The sequence below is a fragment of the Euprymna scolopes genome, chromosome 1 (genome assembly GCF_053919585.1).
Source record: "Euprymna scolopes isolate OS-2025 chromosome 1, ASM5391958v1, whole genome shotgun sequence".
Taxonomy (NCBI): Eukaryota; Metazoa; Mollusca; class Cephalopoda; order Sepiida; family Sepiolidae; genus Euprymna; species Euprymna scolopes.
The window spans coordinates 27,782,665-27,808,604 of NC_136482.1; the positions used below are offsets into that span (position 1 = coordinate 27,782,665).

At 32.7% G+C, this 25,940-nt stretch overlaps 1 protein-coding gene across 2 annotated transcripts in view; it reads right to left on the reverse strand.

Annotated features, from left to right (window-relative positions):
* The window catches only part of LOC145290256 (uncharacterized), a 103,219-nt gene that overhangs the window by 35,877 nt on the left and 41,402 nt on the right, over positions 1–25,940 (reverse strand). For both annotated transcript variants that reach the window (XM_080136485.1, XM_080136475.1), the window contains 2 exons: positions 5,367–5,464; positions 978–1,052 (listed from right to left, as the gene is read on the reverse strand). In XM_080136485.1, the coding sequence (XP_079992611.1) occupies positions 978–1,052; positions 5,367–5,464 (173 nt within the window). The remainder of the gene's footprint in view (positions 1–977; positions 1,053–5,366; positions 5,465–25,940) is intronic.

The following is a 25,940-nucleotide window of genomic DNA, read 5'->3' on the forward strand; positions in this document are numbered from 1 at the left end:
CATGGAAATAACAAACGAGCCTGGAGTCGACGTCTGGACGACTGCGATTCCAACACGTTTATTTTTCTTATCTCCCGCTTTAAATATAGCTAAAGAAATGAACGATTGATGGCGGAAAAAAGTCTTTGTCCCCTGTGTGAGTCAGTTCTCTCCAGAAATAAAACCTTAGAAACTTACAGCGAACGTCTCCGCATTACTTTCTTTTTTTACAAGGGTGTCGCCACTTATCAAGGCTCGATGGCCACTCAAGCATAAGGGTTTATGTAGTCTGTTCAATAGTAAGACAGAGAAACAATAATCATCTATAACAATATGAATAAACAATATATATATATATATATATATATATATATATATATTGTTTATATATTATTTTTATGCTCTGTTTATTATTATATTTTTATAAAATAAATTCATTTTTACTGATAAATCTAATTTATAAATTGTAAATGTATTTTATAAGAAAGGTAAAATGATAGATTCTCCAAAAAAGTTCGATTTTTAAAAATAATATTTATTCAATTCATTTCCTATGCTCGATTTGTAAATCTTCAGAATGTCTACGTTTTGTCTGGCTGTCGAACGGCCACCTTGTTGAGCTTGTCACTGTTGATCATCATTTGGTAGCCAGAGCGAGAAGCATCCCTCACCGAAGAATTTCCTTTTCGGAACCAGGCAAACTATTTTTGGTACACCGGTTTTATAACAGCATTCTTCCTCATATAGCACATCTCCTTTTTCTATTTCTATAATAAAAAGCTATTTGATCTCTCATTTAAAATCATGATATACAAGTAAAAATGTAAGAACTTCTTTGCTCGGGGACTTATTACACACTAACATTAGCATACTTGCTACATAAAGTAATCTCAAGAATAAGGATATAAAATGATCTTTAGTGACCGGGAAGATAAAATTTAAAAAAAAAACAAAAAAAAACGGAATTTTGGCTCAACCAAATAAAATGGTATTCTTACTTGATGAAGCTTGTATTGTTGGTATTTGATTTCTTTTGCCAACACATGAATCACCATTACCCATAAAACGTTCATCTGAAAAAAAAAAAAATATATATATATTGTAAAATCTCAGTTTATAATATATATAGTTTCTGAAAAAATATTTCGTATCATTTAAGAAAAAAATCTTTTAAAGAAGGTAGTTGGCCAATAATGTAGAAAGAAAACTTTGAATATCGTTAATTAATTAGCTGATAGAACGTTAGTCTCCCCCCCCCCCTGTGTGAGTCAAATCTCTCAAGAAATAAAACCTTAGTAACTTACAGTGAACGTCTCTGTATTCCTCTCTTTTTTACAAAGGAGACGCCACTTATCAAGATCAGAAGGGCATTCAAGGACAAGGGTTAGTGAGAATAATGTGGTTTGTCCAACAGTAAGACAGAGAAGCAATGATCAACTAAAACAATAGGGCCAGGAAAAGAAAAAAGAAATGACAAGTTAAACATATCTGCACAAAAATTCTGTTAAACAAAAAATAATGATGAAGCAAAAAATAAAAACAAAAAACAAAGTAAAATTGTACATATGTCATTTTTTTTTTTGTTTGTTTTTTTTTTTCCATTTCTCGGTTACCCAGCTCCGATTACCAGTAATTGTTAGTTATGTGAGAGAGATTTGACGCTAGTTTAATTTTAACACTTTCTAATATGACAACATTTTCAAATGAAGATTACTAACTTGTACTATTTTAATTATTCGATCTACCATTCTTAACTTTGTTGTTATGGTCTTTGTAAATTCTGATATTTGTCGGGTGCATTTTGACGAAAACTTTAAAGTTTAATTACTATTTAAAATATTTTACCAATTGTAATCGGTTAATTAATTTCCAATTATATTAAAACAATTTTCGATAAAGCTAAATCCCGCGAAAATAAGTTAAAAACGGAAATAATCTTATTTTTGATTGGCTAATATCATTTCAAATGGGTTTTCAAATCTCTAAGATAAACTAGACTTGTTGGCTCGTTAAAAATAAGCAAAAGTTATAGTACGTTGGCTTAGAATGAGTTTTTATGCGAAATTGATAATAGTATATAATTGAATTCTGTGCTCACTTTTCCATTAAATACTAATTCCCATTGATACCTATTAATCTTTAGCTTTGCATCGAACGGATATCATAATACTTTGTTCGCTGTATAATATCATAATAAAAGTCCACATAAAATTTTAGCCAAATCAGCGCAAAAAGTGGAACTTAAATACCTATATTAATCTATATTATATCTATATAATCTATATATCTATATTAATCTCTATCTTTGCATCGAACAGATACACTAATGCTTAGTTCGTTACACTGTATCATAAAAAGGGCCATACAAAATTTCAGCTAGATCGGTTCAGTAGTTTCCAATAAAAAGTGGAACAGACGGAAAGACAGACGGATAGGATGACAAAGATAAATATAATATAGGTACATCTGTTTTCTGTCTGTCTTTTTGTTTGTCTTATGTGTTTGTACATGGAATAACTGTGAAGTTAAAGTATACCAAAGTTAAACATAAGCGAACTAAATATTATGGTATCCATTTAATGAAAAGTAAGTAATATGGATTAGTCAACACAATACCACATTTACTTCAAAAGTTTTCTTGCAAACTACTGAACCAATCTGGCTGAAATTTTATATGAACTTTTGTTATTATAAGGTGCAGCGAAGTAAGTATTATGGTATCCGTTGGATTCAAAGTTACTGATAAATAAAGATTAATCACCACATTTATTTCAGAAATTTACTCAAAAACTACTAGGGCAATTTGGCTGAAATTTTGTATGGTCCTTTGTTATATTATGCTATCGCTATCATTTTTGATGCAAAGTTAGAGATAAATAAGGAGTAATCACCATGATAAGATTTAGTGAACAAAGTATTATAGTGTGCGTTTGATGCAAACTTCGGTATTCATAGAAATTAATAGGAATTAGTATTAAATGCAAAACTGGGCACAGATTTAACCATATTCAACCATTAATTTGGCATAAAGCACTCATTCTGAGGCAACGACCTATAAGTTTGCCAGTTTTTAACGGGCTAAAAAGTTTAGCACCTATCTATTTATTTATTTATTTAATTTTAGTTAATATCAGCTCATCTCGACCTGGTCCAAGTCAAGATCTGTGTTCTACTGTGTCCAACTGAAAACCATCTTCAACTCTAACTGTCGTCAACCGTCGCAAACACTAAACTGTCAATAAACTGTTCCTAACTGTTGTAAACTATCGCAAAACCTATTGCCACTCCTGAAAATGATCGTAAACTAACTCTAAATAATACCCCTTTATTTTCTGATTCTTTTGTTTCAATCACCGCCACGCCTTGTTTAGCAATCGTATTCAATTTTTTTTGTGTTCCTTTGTGAATAACTTCCTATATTTTTATTCTGCCGACAAACCTATTTCCTCTTTTTGATATATATTTTTCCTGTTTTTTTTTTTTTTGTTTTTTGTTTTTTTTGCTCCCTAACACTTGTGCAGGGCACATTGATAGTATCACGCACCAACAATTACAAAAATTGAAAGCTGGGTTTATTCTTAACATAGACAAATCATTATTTCATTCAAATAAAAAATTCGTATTTTTATTCTAAGTAAGAAAATCACATCCTAATCCGAAAATTTTCTTTGATGCCAATGAGTAGTTTATAGCTAAAAGTTAGATCAGGTGAAAAATATTGCGAAATATGCTAAACCACGATTCCAACTTAATCAGGAGTTAAGTACCAAAAGAGTATGAAATCTCATATGTAACAACCAATAAGGCTCTCACGAAGTCTATCAGTCTACCGAACTTTCTAAAAACTCACCAGAATCGGAAAACCCCGCCTAAATAGCCAGTAATCGACGCATATGCAAATCACTCCCTTCCGGTAAGAGACGTAAAACAAAACCAACATTGATGATGCCTCCGTTTAGTCTCAAGAGACAATGGATACTCCCTGTAAGGGTAACTGTGTGTGTAACTGCCAGACAAGGGTTATGCACTCAACAATCACACCTCTCTTGAATCGGCATTGCTTGAATCCAGTGGCAAGGAGAAATGCTAGACGACTGGAAACAATGCTGAGATAAGCAGAGAGCACATACAGCATCTGGAATTCATAAACAGTCACCTATTTTAGTACTGACCAGGCTCAGCCTTGCTTATATTAATACTCTAAAATACCCAGTAATCGATACACGTGTAAAGCAAAACGCACATATGCAAATCAAAAGGCCCTTCTTCGATCACAATCAACTCCATGACACATACACCAGTTAACCCATTGTTTTCACACCTATTAACTATATATTTTCTTCTTTGTATCCCTGAAAATTTGATTATTGAATTTTTGGATTTTTGTCAACTTGTCAGCAGGGTTCAATCTTCAGAACATTATGCATCGTCAGATGGATGGGGTTGCCTAGAGGAGCTCTCTAGCTTCAGCGTTAGCTTACATTTTTTTTTATTATTTTCTACACATTCAAGTTCACTATGTTACTTTCGATATGTGGACGACACGTTCTGCAGTTTTGTCAGTGAGAGTGATACTAATAATTTAATAGTTGCTGTGATAGATACCGCTAGCGATGAATTCGCTAATCAAATATGTTCTGCAGCATATTATTCTTATTGCTCTGATAATGCACGTATTGCGTTCTAGATTTATCGCCAAGCATAACCTGCCCTTCCATAACCATTTTAGTTCTATCAAATATTAATTTTCATATCATTCTGAGGTTGACTATATAGAAAGAATTAGTCAAGGGTAACACAATCGTATCATGCAGTACGTACTATATAACGTACGCGGAAGGCTGGATTATTTTCATCAATCATTGTCTACATCCGGGACTTCAAGAGAGCACGTTACAAATAACCTAGAATGTACCTCGAACTTTAGTGTAAATTCTTTCTCTGACTTCAGCTGAAGCAACTCGGCTTATCACTTAAAAGTATTGGAGACGATATACATTAAGACCCAACGACCTTTCATGTGTAGACAGAGGGGAAATATATTGGCCGTAGTGCTATCTCCTGTTACATTTGATACAGACTAAATTTATTTAACATAATGAAATTAAAAGATAAAAAGAGGACGAGGCTAACTAACCGATATCGAACCTCGCTCAACAGAGCTAAATCCAGCTTAGGAAATTACGGTATGGCTATTTACATGCTCATTATTTGTCGATCTGATTTCTTAGCATTATTAAAGTCAATTTTAAAGAGTAATTTACCGAAGATGACAAGTAAAGAAGAGACGTCACTAAAACTCAAGATTTCCGGTGATAAAAATATGGAATATTGCAAGAAACTCTTTACTTTAACTGATTGTGAAATATATCGGAAGTAGTACTTACAGCCGTTACTCTTTTGTGCAAGACCTGATCTCGAACTTTCACATTTGATGAATTCAACTTCATGTTTGGTATAAATAGCACATCGTGTATCATTGTCACTGATTGAAAGGAAAAGAGGTTTAAAATACAGTATGGGTCAGTAGAAATATGGCATTATATATATATATATATATATATATATATATATATATATATATATATATATTTATATATATATAATTTGTAATATTTTATATTATTATAAAAGCAAACAATACAGATTAAGTTTAGAAGCCAAACTTGGAGTAAATATAAATATTAATATTTGTATAGTAATCCCAACCAAATAAAAAGAAAACAATACAATCAAGATAGGAAATATAGCTTTCTATAGAAGAATATAAATTTAAGAATTTATAAATATATTGCGCACGAATTTATTGTTCGACAGGCTACTCAAATAAAATATATTAAAATTTCCTTTAATCTACGTATGGGTATGTAGAAATATGGCATTATATATATATATATATATATATATATATATATATATATATATATATATATATATATAGTCTTTGAAGTTTTTAACCTTTAAAACTATACAAAAAAATATTTTTTATCATTCGTTAGAAAACCATCCAGTCAGTAAGTCATTTAATCACCTGCAATCACTGCATCAACTCGCTCTCGAATTTACTATAATACCAATAATTTATTTTTCAAGGGATCATCAGTTGTTTACCATGAAACACTGTTTCGGGGATTTAAAAACAAAACAGTATATTACATCATGGCTCCCCAGCAGTGTTGATCAAACACCACCACCCTTAATCTTAGGAAGAAGACACGTTACAAACATTTGATCCAATTTCATATTCTTAATTGCAATTACTAACATTTCAATGCTATAAAAATGAATTTCTTACCTGTGCGATTCATCAATTTCCACATCTAAAATGGATTATATTTATTTGCTGTCCACTCAGCAAAATGTGGCACAAGGCCGGAAAGTGGTAACCCAGCAGGCTCCCCTAAAGGAGGGGCACTCCTGCAATTTTAAAAATTGCCTGAGTAACCCCGTCGGCATTCCCCGGTCGGGGCGCCTCAGGCAACAAGCAATAAACTTGCCCCACCGGAAAGCCCAGTGGCAAGGCCTGGGAGGGTGGACCTCCTAGGTATTACCCAGGCGGTGTACCTCAGTCCAACAGGTGCTGGGCCGGTCTCCGGCCCCTCACCTGTTGGGCTGATTGTCAAGTGACGGATCCTTGACTGGTACTATCCATTTAAAATGGATACATTTTTTAATTTATCAGTCTTGTATTTATAAGATTAGGATTAATCCATTTAACTACTTATCACCCCCACTATGATTAGTATTTAGTATATTTACATTCTTATCTATTTAAAATTAGATATATAAAGGTTAAAAATATTTATATATATATATATATATATATATATATATATATAAATTTATTATATGTAATTATAAATACATTTTATACATTGCTAATATAGTTTTGGATTTCCTTTATCAATATAGTCTGGTTTATCTTAAACGATTCAAAAGCATCAGGATAACGAACAAATGCTTTATTTAACTGTTTAAATATTTTATTTTTATCCCCAACTTGTTTTATCATCCTTATTACTAAGTTAGAAACTAGTGGTATAAAATCTGTTAATTTTAAAGTAACGCGAGCTATTCTCAAAAACTCTGACATAATGGTTCCATAAAACATAAAAACAGTGCAGGTGCTATCTTTATGCGGCATACGTACTATTTTAAAGGGGAAAGCGTTTCTTTTATCAAATATTTTATAAAGAAAAATCCCGTCCTCAATTTTTATATCTCAATCCAGAAATGTTGTCCTCTATGTTCACAATTCAATTTTAATTCGTTTGGATATATAAGATGTTTATTTTTTCGAATTCATCATTATCGTTTATACATATAAGGTCATCTATAAATCTCCTACGCCCATGAAAGTTATATGTTTTAGATATATCTGTTTTTAATAGTGATGACATATATATATACTCGAGTCTATGTAAATACAAATTTGCCCCAAATGGTGCAGGATCCAATCCCATTGGGATACCTATCGTTTGGAGTAATATTATATTTCCTATTTGAAAATAGCATTCTTTAATGAGATGACTTACAAGTATTTTTAAAATACCTTTAGAAACACTAGTTTTGATATTTTTATTTTTACACCAGAAAGCTTTAGAGTTTGAAAAGTCTATATATTTACCTTTTCCACCTTCAAAAGCTAAATCTACAGTATCATTTAATTCTTTTATAAGTTTTTCGTGCGGAATGTTAGTATATAGCGTACTAAAATCATAAGTAGCTATAGATTTTGCTTTTATTCTAGAATTTATTTTATCTAATTTTTCTTTCACAGGTTGGGAATTATTTACTACCCCAAATAGATTTATATTACTATAGAATTTACTTTTCAGATGAAAATTAATTATTTGATTTATAATTAATTTAAATATTTTAGATATAGCTTTACTTAAAGGTTTAGTGATGCACGTCTTTGAACTTACAATAAATCTAGCACCAACTGGATTTTTATGCATTTTAGGTATCCAATACGTACATGGAAGATTTTTGTGTTTGTCTTCTAACTTTAATCCTACTTTTTCACTAATAATACTATTATTCAAAATAATGCTATCTAAATTACTATTACTTACTTTATAAGTATCCGAAACGTTACCTATAAGTCCTACTTCTATCAATAAACGTTGTATATAATATTTTTTACACATAAAAGCTATATTGTTTGCCGCCTTATCAATCGGAACTATTACAAACTTTTCTTGAAGTATTTTAAGTTCCTCCCATATTTCTGAATTTTTTAAAAGAGGATTGTTTTTTCTAGGGTGTTTAAATTGTTTTATATGTTTAACCTTTTCATTTACGTATTCAAGTATACTATTTTTCCATGCATCAAACGTAGACTGTGCTAATTTATATTTCTTTACCATAGACATAATAAAACCTTCTGGTGCTTTAGTTACTTCTTTAACGCATTTAGTGTAATTTAGGCATTTAGGTTCTCTATAGAGAACCTAAATTAGGACCCTTACTAAGTAGTTTTCTTAATTTAGTATTATTTACTATCTTTAAATCTCCTGTAATTACATGTTAGTGTAATTTAGGCATTTAGGTTCTCTATAGAGAACCTAAATTTGGACCCTTACTAAGTAGTTTTCTTAATTTAGTATTATTTACTATCTTTAAATCTCCTGTAATTACATGTTTTATCTCATTATTACAGAAAGGAGAGGAATTACATTCACATTCTGGAATATTTATAATATTATTATTTATATTTATATGTTCTACAGTTTTCTTATAATTAAAAATCTTGTTGCGTATTGTTTATAGTTTATATGTAACTATTGGTTTTTGATCTTTTGTCTGTAACTCATTTGGTAGTAATTGTATAGTTTTTTGTTTATTAAATACTTTAGGTAAATTTACATCATCAAAACCTTTATTTTCATACAAAACTACACAAACATTTTTAGGTTTCTTTTTTATACCATCCACTGGTGGCTTATATAATTTAGTGTCGATTATATCCAGAATATAGTCATACCATTGAATGAAATAGTCCTTCCTATATATCGTATCCGGTTGTAATAATATTTTCGATGCTATTTCCTTGAAAACTTTCTTTTTTGTTTGATTAAGTAATTTTCTTATATAATTGAACGACTCATAAATTTGATTAATAATAATATCTTTAATTTTACTAAAAACATCCTCGCATGAAATAACTGATTTTCTATTATTTCTATTAACACGAGTTCTATCTCTAATACCGTAGCGAGGCAAAGCTGCATATAATCTACCTATAATTTCAGAATCTTGTAGGTTATTTTTTTTAATATATAAAAAAATAAATAATAAATAAATAATAAATAAATAATATATATATATATATATAATTTGTTAAGTAATATTTTATATTATTATAAAAGCAAACAGTACAGATTAAGTTTAGAAGCCAAACTTGGAGTAAATATAAATATTAATATTTATATAGTAATCCCAACCAAAAACAAAAAACACAATACAATGAAGATAGGAAATATAGCTTTCTATAGAAGAATATAAATTTAAGAATTTATAAATATATTGCGCATGAATTTATTGTTCGACAGGCTACTCAAATAAGATATATTAAAATTTTCTTTAATCTACGGAGTTTCAAAGAAATACGTTCTTCTCACCAGTGGAAAGATATTGGCAAATTAATATTAAAGCGAATTTATGAATTTGCCGACACTGGCATTAATTGAAATAGCATTACATGAAAGCTAGTCATACATTTTTATGTATCTGGAAAAATTCTTTTTCACCGGGTAAATACCTATTTTTAGGAACTATAATATTTGGCGGTTTCACCTGTTTTGGCAAAAATTTCTCCAAGACCAGCCTAATTTTTCCCGCGAACATTAACTCTGTCGGTGACATCTTCGATGGAGTACTTTCATTTGGCATAATTCAGTCAACCCGTAAAAACTGTTGTAGCACCTTTTCTGAAGGCGTTCCTTTAGCCTTCTTCAGGGCTCTTTTCTAGTGTGTCTACAAACCTCTCTGCCTGACCATTCGATTGGCATCGTTATGTGGTTAACCTGGAACTCCTCACAGAAGCTTTTAAAATCTGCTGAAGTGAATTGCATGTATTGTCTGACACTAGACAATCAACCACTCTAAACCTAGCGAACAATTTGTGAAGAGCACTGATTGTAAAATTCGTTGTTGGACTTTTACATCGAAATACCTAAGGCCATTTTGAAAAAAAAAACTGTCTACCACGATTAAATAATAGTTTCCATCCAGTAGACCTACGTAATCTATGTGTATTCTTTGCCATAGGTGGTCCGCTTTAGGCCATGGGCTAAATTGTATTGAGGGCGCTTTTGCAGCCAAGGCGAATCCCTTGCACGACTTTACCATGCCTTCTATATCAGTGTCCATACTCTTCCAGTAAACGTAGGACCTCATGAGGCTCTTGATTCGCGTAACCCCAGGGTGCCCTGTATGGAAATCCTTTAGAATTTTCTTTTGTAGTGTAGCTGGGATTACTACTCTTTCTCAGTACAGCAGTACCTCATTGCACATAGAATAAGCTTCCATCGCCGATTCATCCGATTGAATTTTTTGTTTCATTTCTTTGATGAAATTATCTTCTTCGCCCTCCCTTATTATATCTTCCAAGGTGACTGGTAGTTCCTTGATCGCATTACATAGTATTTGTGTATAGCCCTTTTCACTTTGTAGTGACGATATTACTGTGTCTTCCAGCGGTTCCCTTGATTTCGGGATTAATCCTGACAATTCATCTGCATGACTTCGCAGATGTAAGAAATTCCATACTGAAATCGTAATTCAGTAGAATAGTCTCCCATTTTTGCAGTCTGTTGGCTGTGTACGTTGGCAGACCTTTTTAGTGCTAAAGATGATTATAAGCGGCTTATGGTCAGTTTGCAATTTAAACTTACGACCTTGTAAACATCGGTGGAATTTTGTAACAGCGAATATGATCCCCAATGTTTCCTTTTCGATTTGAGATTAATTCTTCTCGGCAGGCAGTAAAGTCTTGACACATGGGTGATCGGTTTAGTGGACCCATCAGGCATCTTGTGTAGAATGCACGCCGCGATCCCATAAGAAGTTGCGTCAGTTGCGACAATAATCTCTTGTTTCAGATTGAAAAGAGTCAGGGATAAATCTGACGTTAATACATCTTTTAATTTCTTAAACGCTACCTGGCACTCAGGCGTCCAGTCCCATTTGTTGTCCTATTTTAAAAGTACATTCAAAGGCGCACGCAATTCATGCATGTTCTTAATAAACGTTTGATAATAGTTCGCGAGCCCTAAAAAACTCTGCAATGTAGTTACATTATGAGGTTCTGGCATGTCTTTTATAGCTGTGGACCTGTCTGGATCGGGTTTCCTCCCGTCCTTATCTATTATATAACCCAGGTATTTAATTCTTTCCTCCAAAAATTCGTATTTTGCTTCCTCTACTGTGAAATCGTATTCTTTTATTCTGTCAAACACTTGAAATACATGATCTCTATGTTGTTCAACATTTTGACTATGCATAAGAATATAGTCCAGATAGCCTATTGCAAAATCCAAACCGCTTAGCAAAGTATCGATTACCTGTTCGAGCTATCTTTCTCTACTGGTATTTGTAGATACGCCTCGCTTAAGTCTATTTTGGAAAAATATTTTTCGCCATTTGACTTAGCGAATATTTCGTCTGGGTTTGGTAGATGGTAGTGATGGTCCTTGAGCGCCGCATTCAATCCAGTCGAGCAGTCCACGCATACCCTAATCTCTTTAGATTTTTTTTTCATATATACGGTGAGGGCTGTCCACTCACTATAGTTAAAAGGGGTTAAAATTCCAGCGTTAACTAGTCTTTCCAATTCTATTTTTCCCCCCTCGAAACGAATATTACGCTCCGTGACTTTTGGAATATTGGTTTTGCTTCATCCAGCAATTCGAATCTCGCCTTTATTTTTGTGCAGCATCCAAGCTTTTCGGGGAAAACACTTGGGAAAATGTTTTAAAGATCTTTTTTGAGTTTGTCGGCTTCGGCCGTTAGGTTTTCGACTTTGTGACAAAAAGCACTCATTGGCGAGTCCCATAATTCAAATTCCTGAATCCAATCGGTCCCGCATAAGTTTGTTGCGTTCCTTAGAACGAAAACCTTTAGCCTTTTGTCGTTCTTTTTAGTGACACATTAATAACTAGCTCACCCTCAAAATTTATTTTTTCACCAGTTACCGATTTTGCAACTTTATTCGTCTTTGTCATCATGGGCTTTCCTATACACTTCCACGTGTGAAAATTTATAATAGATAAATCCGACCCTGAATCGAGCTGAAGTTTTACTTCTTTATTTCTGATTCTCACTGTAACATATTTTCTTATGTTCTCTGTTGATGAAGGGTCCATTTTTGCAGTTTTTACGTAGCTCTTTTTTGCTATTTTTGCTCTGCAATATGAGGCCTTGTGCCCTGCTCGCTTGCATAAGTCACATGTTATTTTCCTGTGGTACAGGCATGCATTGTATCCACGAGGGCCTCCAGATTTGCTACAAAGGATCCTAGGATTTTGTCTAACCTGATAATTTTGTGAAGGGTTCTTTTTGCGTCTTCGTTGGTAATTGCTGGCGGGCGGGTGTCCTTTATTTCTTAAACATATTTTTTAATGTGCGCAATACCTGTTTTCTCTATGTTTCGGGAATCTTGCTTCATTGCCACGAATCGCTGACAATCTTCAGCCAGTTGTTGTAAACAATTAGTGTAGATTGATCCGGGAAGTTCTTGAATCGTCCTCATCGCCAGTTGTTGTAGACCCGTGATAGGGGTTACTGTTGCACAGGTGGAGTCTTTTTAAGATACATGGGGACTTAATTTATGTTTTTCTTACTTACAAAAAAAGAGGAACCTTTCTTGTTACATTACAAATGAAAAAAAACACAAGTAATGTAAAGTGTATAAAATATAATATGTATTTATCATAAAGAATACAGGAGCCACTGAGAGGAACGTGTTCGTAGCATGCGGTAAAACATGGTATGAATGTTTCCATTTAGTCTCTGAAACCAGTGGTATTCATAGGATTGCTTGATTCCACTTGGTTTTCAAATAGAGGTGATTTGTACCCCACAATAATAATAATAATAATAATAATAATAATAATAATAATAATAATAAGCACAAATCTAGGAAAATTATTTGGTTCAACCCTCCCTTTAATATTATGATCAAAGATAAGGTGAAGAAAAGAATTTCAAATTAGTTAACACACAATTCCCCCAAATAACGTATTACATAAAATCTTTAATAAAGACACTATAAAACTCAGCTACAGTTGCAGCGATAATCTAGAAACAATAATTAAGAAACACAATAATAGAATACTTAACAACAATAACAACAATACTTACAGTAGAAAACCTTGAAGATAAAACATATTATATCGGGCTTGCTGAACACTCGTTTAAAAATCGTGTTCGAGTCCATAAATGTTCTTTTAATAACCCCAACCACCCGAACAAAACCTCTTTAACTATCCACTACTTAAGTCTGGTTCAAAATAATCTCACACGCACCATAAAATGGGAAATTCTCAAAAAATGCAAGATTTGTAAATCTCTATATTCTCCTTGCCTTTTTTGTCTGCATGAAAAAATTTTTTATTGCCAATTTTAGAGATAGAGACAAATTATTAAATATTACAAATGAATCGTCGATTGTTTGCAGGCATTATAAATCCCACCATCTCAGCAACTTCATACCATACGAAGCACTATTTCCCTCAAGCAGATTATCTCAACTCTAAACTTTAATCCATAATTATAATGGTATATTTAAGTAAAAAGAAACTCCATCTTTTATATTCCTTTCCCCTCCTAAACTTGACTCAAACTCTATTACTACCCAATAAATTTATAACTGTTTCCCTTTCATTTTATTACTCTTGATAATTATAAATCTATTACTTTATATTTATAAATCTATAATTTGTCCCCCCTATTATCTTATATGAAATGGTTTTTATATTAATTTTATGGACGCATCTTAAATAGGACGCATCTTGACTATATATGACTTCTACCGTGGCCTTCGTTATAAAGATGGCCGGCCAGCTGAAAAAATGACGTCATCGCCGAGGTCCCAACAAGCAAGATATGTGGAACTCTTAGACTGTCAATAATGAACAGTAATTTTTACAGACAGCGTTACAAAACTTCAAAATTGGATTAAAATAAAGAAAGAACACGATTTATACTGAAACTCATCTAATATTAATAATAAAAAAATAATAAAAAAAAACACAAGTTATTTGTTTAAGTATATTATAAGCAATTGAATATTTCGTTGTATTATAGATTTTAAAGATTAGAATGCGTTCTTTAATTACTTATAAATTACATTTTAAAAAAGTGAAGGAACACGATTTGATTTGAAATAAACTTGAAGTTTATTTAATATAATTAAATGAAAATTATGCATGTAAGATTATGAATATTTGAAGCAGAACACAAGCAAAACATTTGATATGAGTTAAGACAATAAACAAATATTAAAATTAAACTTTTTTTTAAAGCAAAATGAATATTTTTTTAAAAATCAAAATGAATATTTTTTAATCAAAATGAACCACAATATTTTTTTCAAAATCAAAAACAATATTTTTAATAAATTCATGAAATATTGCACAGTAAAAAAATTAATCTAAAGAAAAAATCATGTTTCTTATTTAAGATTATTTCACCACATAACAAAAATAACATGCAAAATCATTTTTTTATATCCATATTTTCAGTTTGTTAAAATACGTGGGTTTGTATTACTGTACACATAGATTCGAAAAAGTTGTCAAAAAACAAATATACAACAAATAAATGTTATCAAAGGTAAGATAAGTTACTTTTCTATCAAACTGGATATATTTTTCGTGTTTTTATTCAATGTAACATGTTTATTCAGCTCGAAAAACATAGTGTTTACCGATGTATTGGAAAATTCCAGATGGCGTCTGATTCTCTCTTTAACACGGTAAGTTTGGGAAAAGGTGTTATAAATACAAAACCGGATAAAATACTGTTAAAAACTCGCTCAATATATGTTACCGTGACATAGGTTGACATATATTCGGCGGGTTTTTAATAGTATGTTGTATAGTTTTTTATTTATAACACCTTATCCCAAACTTACCGTGTTAAAGAGAGAATCAGACGCCATCTTGAATTTTCGAATACATCGGTAAACACTGTTTTTCGAGCTGAATAAACATGTTACATTGAATAAAAACACGAAAAATATTTGGTAGAAAAGTAACTTATCTTACCTTTGATAACATTTATTTGTTATATATTTGTTTTTGACAACTTTTTCGAATCTATGTGTACAGTAATACAAACCCAATTACGTTAATGAAATGAATTGTACTTATTTACTATGCCTCCCCACGGGACAGAGTTAGACACCAGGGTCGTTTTTTAACGTGGAGAAAAGGTACAAAAATAAAAATTGTCTCAGTCGTGAGGATTTCTCCTCCACCGAAAGAGAACAAGAAATAGAATGCAGCATCTGGAGAACAGATACTATACTTTGATCTGGTCCCGAAGGCCAAGACTGTTTAAGACCACGAGTGAACGCGCGTTTTTTTTTTTTTAGTTTAGTTTCATATATATATATATATATATATATATATATATATATATATATATATATATATATATATATATATATATATATATATATATATATATATATATATATAAAATAAGTATTTTAAAATTTTATCTTTCTAGCTTTAAAAAAAAGTTTAAAAATTTTATCAGCCGGCATAATTTATTTTTAAATATTGAAAAATTTCAGGAAAATTAATTTTTGCTAGATTTTTAAACGTGTGTCAACAGCTTAAAAAAATCGTGTTTTAAAGAGTCGATGTTGTCTCGCATTTTCATTAGTTTTGTATGCTGTATAATTTTTTTTTTTAATATTAGCAATTTATTTGAAGCTTCTTCTTTTGAATGGTGGAACACTTAGGATGATAATATTGAATTAAATTATAGTTACATCGTGTTAAATACAGGGGGGGAGGGAGCACGTTAAAACTTACTTTGCTGAATGGAGATGGTGTAAAATCTTTTTTTTTTTTTTACTGCATTATAATTCTTTATCTTTCGGAAATGAAAATACTGTCACTTTTTGGTCCTTTACGATAATTTCCTCAGCAAGTTGGAACGATGCACCGTGAAGGCATTTTAATAAAAAAAGAAATATTACACTGACTTCAAGACGTTATGAATGCCTACCGGTGACTACCGGTGTCACCGGTATGGACTATCCGTGATGACGTCAGCAGATTAAATTATTTTTGCTCACCGGCCATCTTGTCTTTTAAGACGGTCTTGCTTCTACCATTGCCACCGCCTCCGAGATTTGTAGACACTTTGACCCATTATGACTTTGATGACTTTCGCTAGCCGTCACTTGTTTTCCCTTTCAGCGCTTTTTTATGACACGCAGAAACATTACACTTCTGTTATTTTATCTTTTCTATCTTCTCTTCTAATTTTGTCATATTTTCTCCTTTCTTTTCCTTTTTTTATTTTATCCCTTTTAACAAACAACGTCTTGACATCATCAATCTACTTCCTTTCCTTCTCTCTTTTTTAATTCTAATTTCTAATTTTATTCTGTTTAAATATACTTTTTCTCTCCCCTACTCCTTTCTTTCTCTCTCTCTCTCTCTCCCTCTCCCCTCCTCTATCCATTACTCCAACTGTTGGTTTCTAATATCCATATGTAATCAAAAATCTTTTTCTTACAATTTATTTTGGCTTAAATTGTCTGATGACATATGCTGGATAATTTGTTTATCCCGTCTATAGGAACAATCTTGTAATATTTTAAGCAAATACTTCCGAGGTTGAAATAAACGCGCACACACACACACACACACACACACACACACACACACACACACACACACACACACACACACACACACACACACACACACACACACACACACACAATCGCGTTGTTATTTGGCTTTAAAATGTTAAATGTAACACGTCTCTTATTTGATTTTCATATATATATACTACTTGAGGAATTGATGATTTCTGCTTAGCGTCAATGCAATTCTCTTCTGTAAAAAAAATGTTTCCATTTATCAGTATTATACAACTGAAAAAAAAATCAGTCATGCCACACAGGAAAGAAATACCACCCAGTAAAGCAACTGGCCCTGACGGCATCCCAATTATAGTGCTAAAAAAGCTTCAACCTGAACTTGCTCCCATACTTACGAAACTGTTTAAGCGTTGCCTTAAGGAGAAGTGCTTTCCAACATCCTGGAAAACCTCATCAGTATGCCCTGTATTTAAGAATTCAGGTGAAAAGTCATCTGCCTCTCAGTACAGACCAATAAGTCTCCTGTGTGTCATGAGTAAGTTGCTGGAATCCATATTAAATAGAGAAATAGTCAACCACCTCAGCAAAAATAACCTTCTTAGTGACACCCAATATGGTTTCCGTTCTGAAAGATCTACCGCAGGTGTGCTAACGGTTATATCTCATAGGATTAGTGAATCTCTTGACAAAGGCTTCCTTTCTAGGGCAATTGCTCTTGACATATCAAAGGCCTTTGACCAGGTATGGCATAAGGATCTACTTCACAAGATTTCCAGCTACGGCATCACTGGTAATGTTTTCTCAATCATTAAATCATTTCTCTCCGATAGGCTCATAAGAGTAGTGGTTGATGGTCAGAAATCAGAGGCCCACAGTATTAATGCTGGAGTCCTTCAGGGTCCATCCTGGGCCCAACTCTTTTCCTAATCTACATCAATGATCTCCCTAAACACATACTTAAATCATTCGTTGACATCTATGCTGATGACACGACCATCTACGGCAACACATCAAAGGCTGTAAATGACAAAGTTCAATCAATTGAAATGGATGGCTTTCGTCTAGGAGAAGCCCCATGTTTTGACAAGTTTCTGGGCTTGACATTTACTCCTGATCTGAAATGGAACATGTACATCAAGTCTGTTGCCAAGGTCGCTGGAAAAATGGTGGGATCCTTCTACCACTCAAGAAGATATCTCACTACTGATGCAATTCTCTATCTATATAAAAGCCAAGTACGTCCAAGGATGGAATACTGCTGGGCAGGAGCTGCTAAAAACAGCCTATCATGCCTTGACAGAGTACAAAATAGACTTCGTGGCTTAGTGGGGGATGTCCTTTTCTATTCCCTGCAACCTCTCTCCCATAGAAGAGACGTTGCGAGCCTATCTTTGTTTTATCGTTATTTCCATGGCAGGCACTCGTCTGAACTCCAAGCTCTAGTCCCCCCTCGCAAATCTTTTACGAAAAACACCCGTCTAGCTGAAACCACTGTCAAAAATTTTCCCCATTCTTTATCTGTGCCTAAATCAAACGTAGATTCCATGAACAAAGCTTCTTTCTTAGAACTGCACGCCTGTGGAACTCTGTTCCGTCTGCTTGCTACCCATCTGACTACAACTTGGATGTCTTCAAGTCCAATGTAAACAAATTTCTGATGAAGCGCCCCCTTAAGTAGACATTTTTATTAAACCCCCACACTAACGTACTGTACATGCAATAACCCTTATCCCTAAGTGGCTTCCGGGCCTTGATAAGTGGTGATCACCTTGTAAAAAAAAGTATAGAAAAATGGACATTATCGCAATGCCATAAAACCATACAAAATCACGTTAAAAACTAAAACATGCACAATTTATCTTCCATAACAAATAACGTTAAAAACTAAAACATGCACAATTTATCTTCCATAATAAAAGAAATGCTTAACAGTTTTGATTTCTAAACCAGTAAAAAGTCTTGGAAATATGGAAGTTTCTTTAAATCAAATTGGGCAGCACTTTTCCTGGCCACCACCATTCACAATCGAGTATATTTTTGTCCGCTCTGAATACCTTTAAATGAAAAACACTTTACGGTTAAAATATTTGCCAATTTTACAATATCTTTATTTTCGCTTTATGTGTATTATTTTTTACTTTTCCAAATAAGATTAACGTTAAAGTATAGTATCTGTTCTGATACTATACTTTATCTTTTCTGTCCTGGGTCAATAAATTTAAGATTGAGGATTAAAAAAAAAGTTGCCCTAATCGCGAATACCTCTTTTTTAATTTGTGTCTAATTTAAAACATTAAAAACTGACATTGTGTCTAATTTTGCCATCGTAAGAAGGCAAGTAATTTTTTCCACGTGTCCATCCAATCGACACAATCAATGTTATACAGGTCCTCATACGTTCTGAAGTACGAGGCGAAAGTCTTGTCTTCGTGGGGTGTAAATGAAACCAGACTGAGTTTTGTGAGAACACTACGTTACTTTCTGTGACTTTCTTTAAATTTATTAAAGTTTGTAGTAATAAGTCTATTTTCAATAACAGTCTTTTTTAAATCTTTCTTTTTCTTTTTGCTATAAATTCATTTGATTTTTTTATAGATTAGTTCTAAAATTGATTGTATATTATTTTCTTTTAAAGAAGAAAAATGAATATGGGATTGAATGTGTGAAAAGCTTTACAATTTTCCTTTATTTTCTTAATGAAAAACACAATGTAGTTGAACGAAAAAAAATCAACCTCTCGCACTCAATTACAGTTCATCTTTCTTTTTTTTTTTCTTAGCAGAAAAAAGTTAAAATCAATTCATTTTGTCACAACATTTAATTTTCTTTTCGAGAGAAAATCCAAAGGAAAAAGCAAAAAACCAAGAAGTTACTTTTTAATTCAATAAAAGAAATCAACTTTCGGATTTTTCATTTATAACTTTTTACCCGTTGACCAATCTTATTTTTTTTCTTTTGTTGGTGTGCCGAATTGAGAGTTGGTAATTCCTAGAAACAATTCTTCAAAATACTGTAGAATTCAGGACAACTTTCAGAGTTGCTTACTGGTATTTAGAACGTTTAGTCGTCCGGCTTTATTGTATTGATTCTCCGAATTATTATTGATTTTCCGAATGCCTCTAGGTTTTTGAACACTATCTGCTCGTTCAAATACTTCGTCAATGTTTTTGGGAAGGTTCTTTGAATACTAACTTGCTAGTTCGAATGTTGTTCATCTGTCGGAACGACAAGGACCATCTGATCATCCTGTAGGGCGGGGGGGGGGGTCATCATCGGTGAGTGCGGATATGGTTGATAAGCCCAATCTTTGCTTGAAAAGTTTTACTGCAGTGAGAGCAAGGAATCGTAGCAGATGTCGAGAGCTTTAAAACATTGTCTTTCCTTTCTGTGCTTCTTTGCAGCAACTTTTCAGTTACTTTCATATTTGCAGGCCCAGTCATGAACAGCGACCCACCACTTGGCTCTATTTAAAGGTATCTGCTCCCATGATGACGGCTCAATGTTGAAGGCCTTCAGTGGTGCCTTCAGAGTGCTTTAAATCGTTTCCTCTGGCCGCCATGGGAGCGCTTGCCATGTTGGAGCTCAGTAAACAGAAGCTTCTAGTCTGGTATGCGGACTGCATGACCAGCCCAGCGAAGCTAAACCTTCATCAGGATAGTGGGGATACTTGGGAGTCCAGCATGAGTGAGGACTTTTGTGTATCCTTTCCTACCAGCCTATGTCAAGCAATTTCCTCAGTCTGGTGGTGTGGAAATGATGTGATTTAATTTTCTAGCGTACAGTTGGTAGACAGTTCACGACTCACATCCATAGAGTAAGGTGGTGAGTATGACAGCTTTACAGACTTTGATCTTTGTCATGGAGGTGATGCTTCTTCTGTCCCATGCATTCTGTGGAGTCTGCCAAATGCAGCGCTTCCTTTAGCGAGTCTAGTGTTGATTTCATCATCAATGACTACATTGTGGGAGAGCATACTGTCAAGGTAGGTGAACTTGTCAACCGCATTGAGTCTTTGTCCCCAGATGGAAATGTTGGGTTCTGCATATGGTTTTCCTGGAACAGGCTGATGCATCACCACGGTCTCCTTGGTATTGATTGTGAGGCCAAAATATTTACAAGTTTCTGAGAATATGTTTGCATTGTGTTGCATACCTGCCTCGGAGGTAATGTTAAAGGCAAAGTCATCAGCAAACAAGTCATTTACAGTGTCTGATGCAACCCTAGATTTTGCTTGTGGCCTCCTGAGGTTGAAAATGGATCTGTCAAATCTGTACCCGATTTCAATGCTCACATCAGCATCTCCGAAGGCATCCATCAGCATCACAGAGAACGTGAGGTTAAACAGGGTGGAAGCCAAAACACACCCCTGTTTCACTGCATTTGTGACTTCAAAAGGGCCAGAAGTCTCTCCACGATCTTGCACTCTGGCCATCATTCCATCATGAAACTGACATATGGTGGCAATGAATTTTCTAGGACACCCATTCTTTGCCATTATTTTCCAGAGGCCTTCTCTGCTTACATTATCAAAGGCTTTGGTCAGATCAACATAGGTGGAGTAAAGGTCTACATTTTGTTCTTAGCACTTTTCTTGGAGCTGCCTGGTGGCAAAAACCATATCAGTAGTACCACGATCTTTACGGAATCTATGTTGACTCTCTGGCAAGAGGTCTTTTTCCAGATGAACTATGAGCCTGTTCTGCATTACTCTGGTCAGTACCTTGCCTGGAATGAAGTCTTGGGGAAGTACTTCCTCCTGACAGGTGATGTAGAAAAGCTGATGGAGTTTTTCAGTCAGGGTCTTGCCGTCCTCTTTATATATCTCAATTGCGATAGAATCTGAGCCAGGCGCTTTCCCAGTGGACAACAAGCGGATTGCTTTCTCAGTCTCTTTGAGGGTTGGGAGTTCATCCAGTTCCTCGTTTATGGTAATTTGGAGGAGGCAGTCAATAGCCTCATCACTGATGGTAGAGGGACGGTTTAGTACACTTTTAAAATGTTCCGCCCATCTTCCCAGGATCACGTCTTTGTCAGTGAGGATAATGGATCTGTCTGCATTAAGGAGAGGTGATGATTTGGATGGAGTTGGACCATAAATTTTCTTGAAATTCTTCATGTTGTTCCTATCATCAGATTTGAATTTCTGCTTTCTTGCTAAGCCAAGAATCATGCATCTGTCTAAGCTTCAACTGAACGTTGCTACACAAACTCTTCCATGTGTCCTTCTTGTTCGAATACAGTTGTTTAACACTGAGATATTTTAAATTTGGTTTTTGACCGTTTGTTCTCAAATCCTTATCGCCAGTTGTTATGGAAAGACTTAAGTAACTTCAAAATTTGGTTTTACCTTTTTTTTTTTTTTTTCTTTTACACAGTGATCACCACTTATCAAGGCCCGGAAGCCACTCAGGGATAAGGGTTATTGCAAGTACATTACGTTAGTGTGGAGATTTGATGAAGTGTTTACTTAAGGGGGCGGTTCATTAGGAATTTGTTAACGTTGGACTTGAAGACATCCAAGTTGTAGTCCGGTGGGAAGCAGGCAGACAGAACAGAGTTCCACAGGCGTGCAGTTCTAAGAAATCAGTTCTTAAACCTTGTTCCAAGTTGTTGTGGCCCTAGTCAAGCAGAAAGACACAAATAACAGAGTTAGGTAGAGAATATATTGTTTCTTTCGGTTTGATTGTCGCCCCTTTTGACGTCAATTTGATGATATACCCCCTCTACGAGTATTAACTTCGTGGTTTATATAATGGTTAGCATGGTCCATTAAGCGTGAATAGTAAGCCCCCATGACGGTATTAGAAAGACTTCAATACTGCTTTTAAATAAAATAATGTTTATATAATTTTTAAATAGAATGGTTTCTATACTGACTTTAATATATATATATATATATATATATATATATATATATATATATATATATATATATATATATATATATATATACTCGGGTTTTTTTTATATTCAAAAGTAATGGACTAATGAATTCAACGAGGTTGTTAGATAGTGCTCAATAAAAAGAGCTGATAATACTTGTTTATTGTTATATAAACATGCTCACATCCCGCTGCTACAAATAGCCACTTGTTTCAATCAAACAACAGATATCATCAGGCAGCGACTTGACTATTCAAAAGTTCAATGAATAATAGATTTTTATTTTAGGTAGGAACTCTTTAAAAGTTGGAGTTAAAAAACTTAAAACACAGAACTTTAATTAAAAAATGTAAAAAGGGAGGGGCAATTTAAATAAAGTTAAAAGATTACAATGGGGAGAGAGTGATTGAGAAGAGAAAAAAAAGAAATAGAGAAAGAAATAGAGAACGAAAATAGAGAGAAAAAAAAATAGAGAGAAAAAGAAGAGAGAAAAAAAAATATATATATAAATATATATATATATATATATATATATATATATATATATATATATATATATATGATATGGAGAAGAAAAGAAAAAAGATATAAATGGTTATTATAAAGAGAATAAGAACTAGAAGGAAAAGGAAAGAATAATGAGATCTAGTTAAATAGAGAAAGAGAGAAAGAGAGAAAGTAAGAATTTGAAAGTATATAGAAAAAGAAAAAGAAAAAGATCTGCGTGTCAACCAATTTATGAACAATTATACAATTCAGTAATGAAACATATTATTACAAATACAAACAGAAGATACAATCCAAGCGTCAGAAATGAACATGTCAAAAAAGGCAGTGAATGTATCCAGCCAGCATATTTATCCTCTAACATACGTCCACGAGTAATATCAACGCAATTCAAACATACGTCTACAATTAATTAGGCCCTTTATGCTAAATGATATAAGTTTAAAGTTTTCGCGTTTTTATTAGATAAATATATAAATAAAAGAAAAAAATAATGATAAAACAATATTAAAATTATTATTAATAATAATAAACATAATAATAATGATAATTATAATAATAATAATAATAATAATAATAATAATAATAATAATAATAATAATAATAATAATAATAATAATAATAATAATAACAAAAACAGAATAAAATTAATATTTATTATCTTTTTAATATAACATATTTAGCCATAAGAGGGGATTAAATAAATTAAATAGGTCCAATAATTATAAATAAAAAACTACTAATATTTATGTATATAAAAAGAATACAATACATATATGTATATATACACACACACACACATATATATCCATATATACACACACATACACACACATATATACATATATACATATATATATATATATATATATATATATATATATATATACATACATATACATGCACATAAGTAAAGGTGTAACTATACTATTAAGTTGAAAGTTTAAGCTATTTAAGTATAGATATAAAGTCATATTAAATCACAAATTAATACATTCAAGACCAGATTACTAATAACACAGATACAAGTACACTTACCTATAAATATATAAATATATTCAGGCAAAAGAAGTAATTAAATCAACGAAATACTCAAAAGTAGCGACGCACAGGTAGATAGTATCCAAATTAAAAATAATAAAATACATATGTATATACCCACAGAGAACCAACCGACATACAAATAAGCATATATATATATATATATATATATATATATATATATATATATATATATATATATAATCTTATGTATACACATACATACAAAAAAATACACAAATATATGCACACAATCATATACTAATAAACAACAATGCACACACACATATATATACTCACACATAAATATGTATAATTTACATAAATTATATATATAGAAATACATAAGAATACAAATAATTTGGCAAGAGTACAGATAGATGCATACACACATAGAAACATACAAATGGATTGAATAAACATGGGAGGGTATACCAAATAATATAGAAATATATAAATCTAAGTACACACGGTCATAAAATAAATACATAGACACATACATATACACATAGACACACAGGTATATAAGATAGGGGAAGTAAAGAATGAAATCAGGAGAGGAGAAAGTATATTAATAGTATTTTAATAAATTATAGAAATCAGTGACAATTTTAAATTTATTTAAATTTATATCTAAACTAAATTACTTAAAAGATGGTTTTTATAATGTTTGCAATTAATTGAATTTATATATATATATATATATATATATATATATATATATATATATATATATATATATATATATATATATATATATATATATTCAGTGTTCCACAGGTGGCCAGTTTTGGGAAAGAAGCTTTGTTCATGGAATCTGCGTTTAGACTTAGGCACAGACAGAGAGTGGGGGAAATCATATAGAGTGGTTGTAGCTAGTCGAGTGAGATACTTTCTGGAGCGGTAGAATGATCTAACCATTTTTTTCCAGCGATCTTGGCAACAGATTTGATGTATTTAGATCATTTCAGTGAAGATCAGTCCTAAGAGCTTGTCAAACCATGGAGTTTCCCCAAAATGAGAGCCATTCATTTCAGTTGGGGCGTGATGGGGGTCAGAGCGATTATAATGAAAGGAAAGAAGTTTGGTTTTCGATGCATTAAAATTAATTAGCCACCCTTTCCCCTACTGCACCACGTTTATAAGATCAGAAGAAGAAGAACTAGAAAGATCTTGGTCATTGTTGGCCTTTGAAGTGCTGTCATAGATTGTGCTGTCGTCTGCATAAATATCTACGAATGATCTTAGAATGTGATTTAGGAAATCATTGATGAAAATCAGGAAAAGAGTTTGTCCCAGAATGGAACCTTGAGGGACGCCAGCATTAATACTATGAGTTTCTGATTTCTGCCCATCAAAGACTATTCTTATAAGCCTATCAGAGAAAGGATTTAATAACTGAAAGGACTGAAAGGACATTTCCAGCTATTTCATAGCTGGCAATCGTGTGAAGTAGACCTGCAACACTGTATCAAAAGCCTTTGATATGTAAAGAGCCATTGCTCTAGTTGAGAGATTCTCTACTCCTGTGTGATATAACAGTTAGTACATTAGCTATAGATCTTGCAGAACGCAAACAATATTGTATGCCACTGAGCAGGTTATTTTTGCTGAGGTGGTTGACCACTTCTCTGTTTATCACAGATCCTAGCAAGGACTTATCAATCTGTACTGA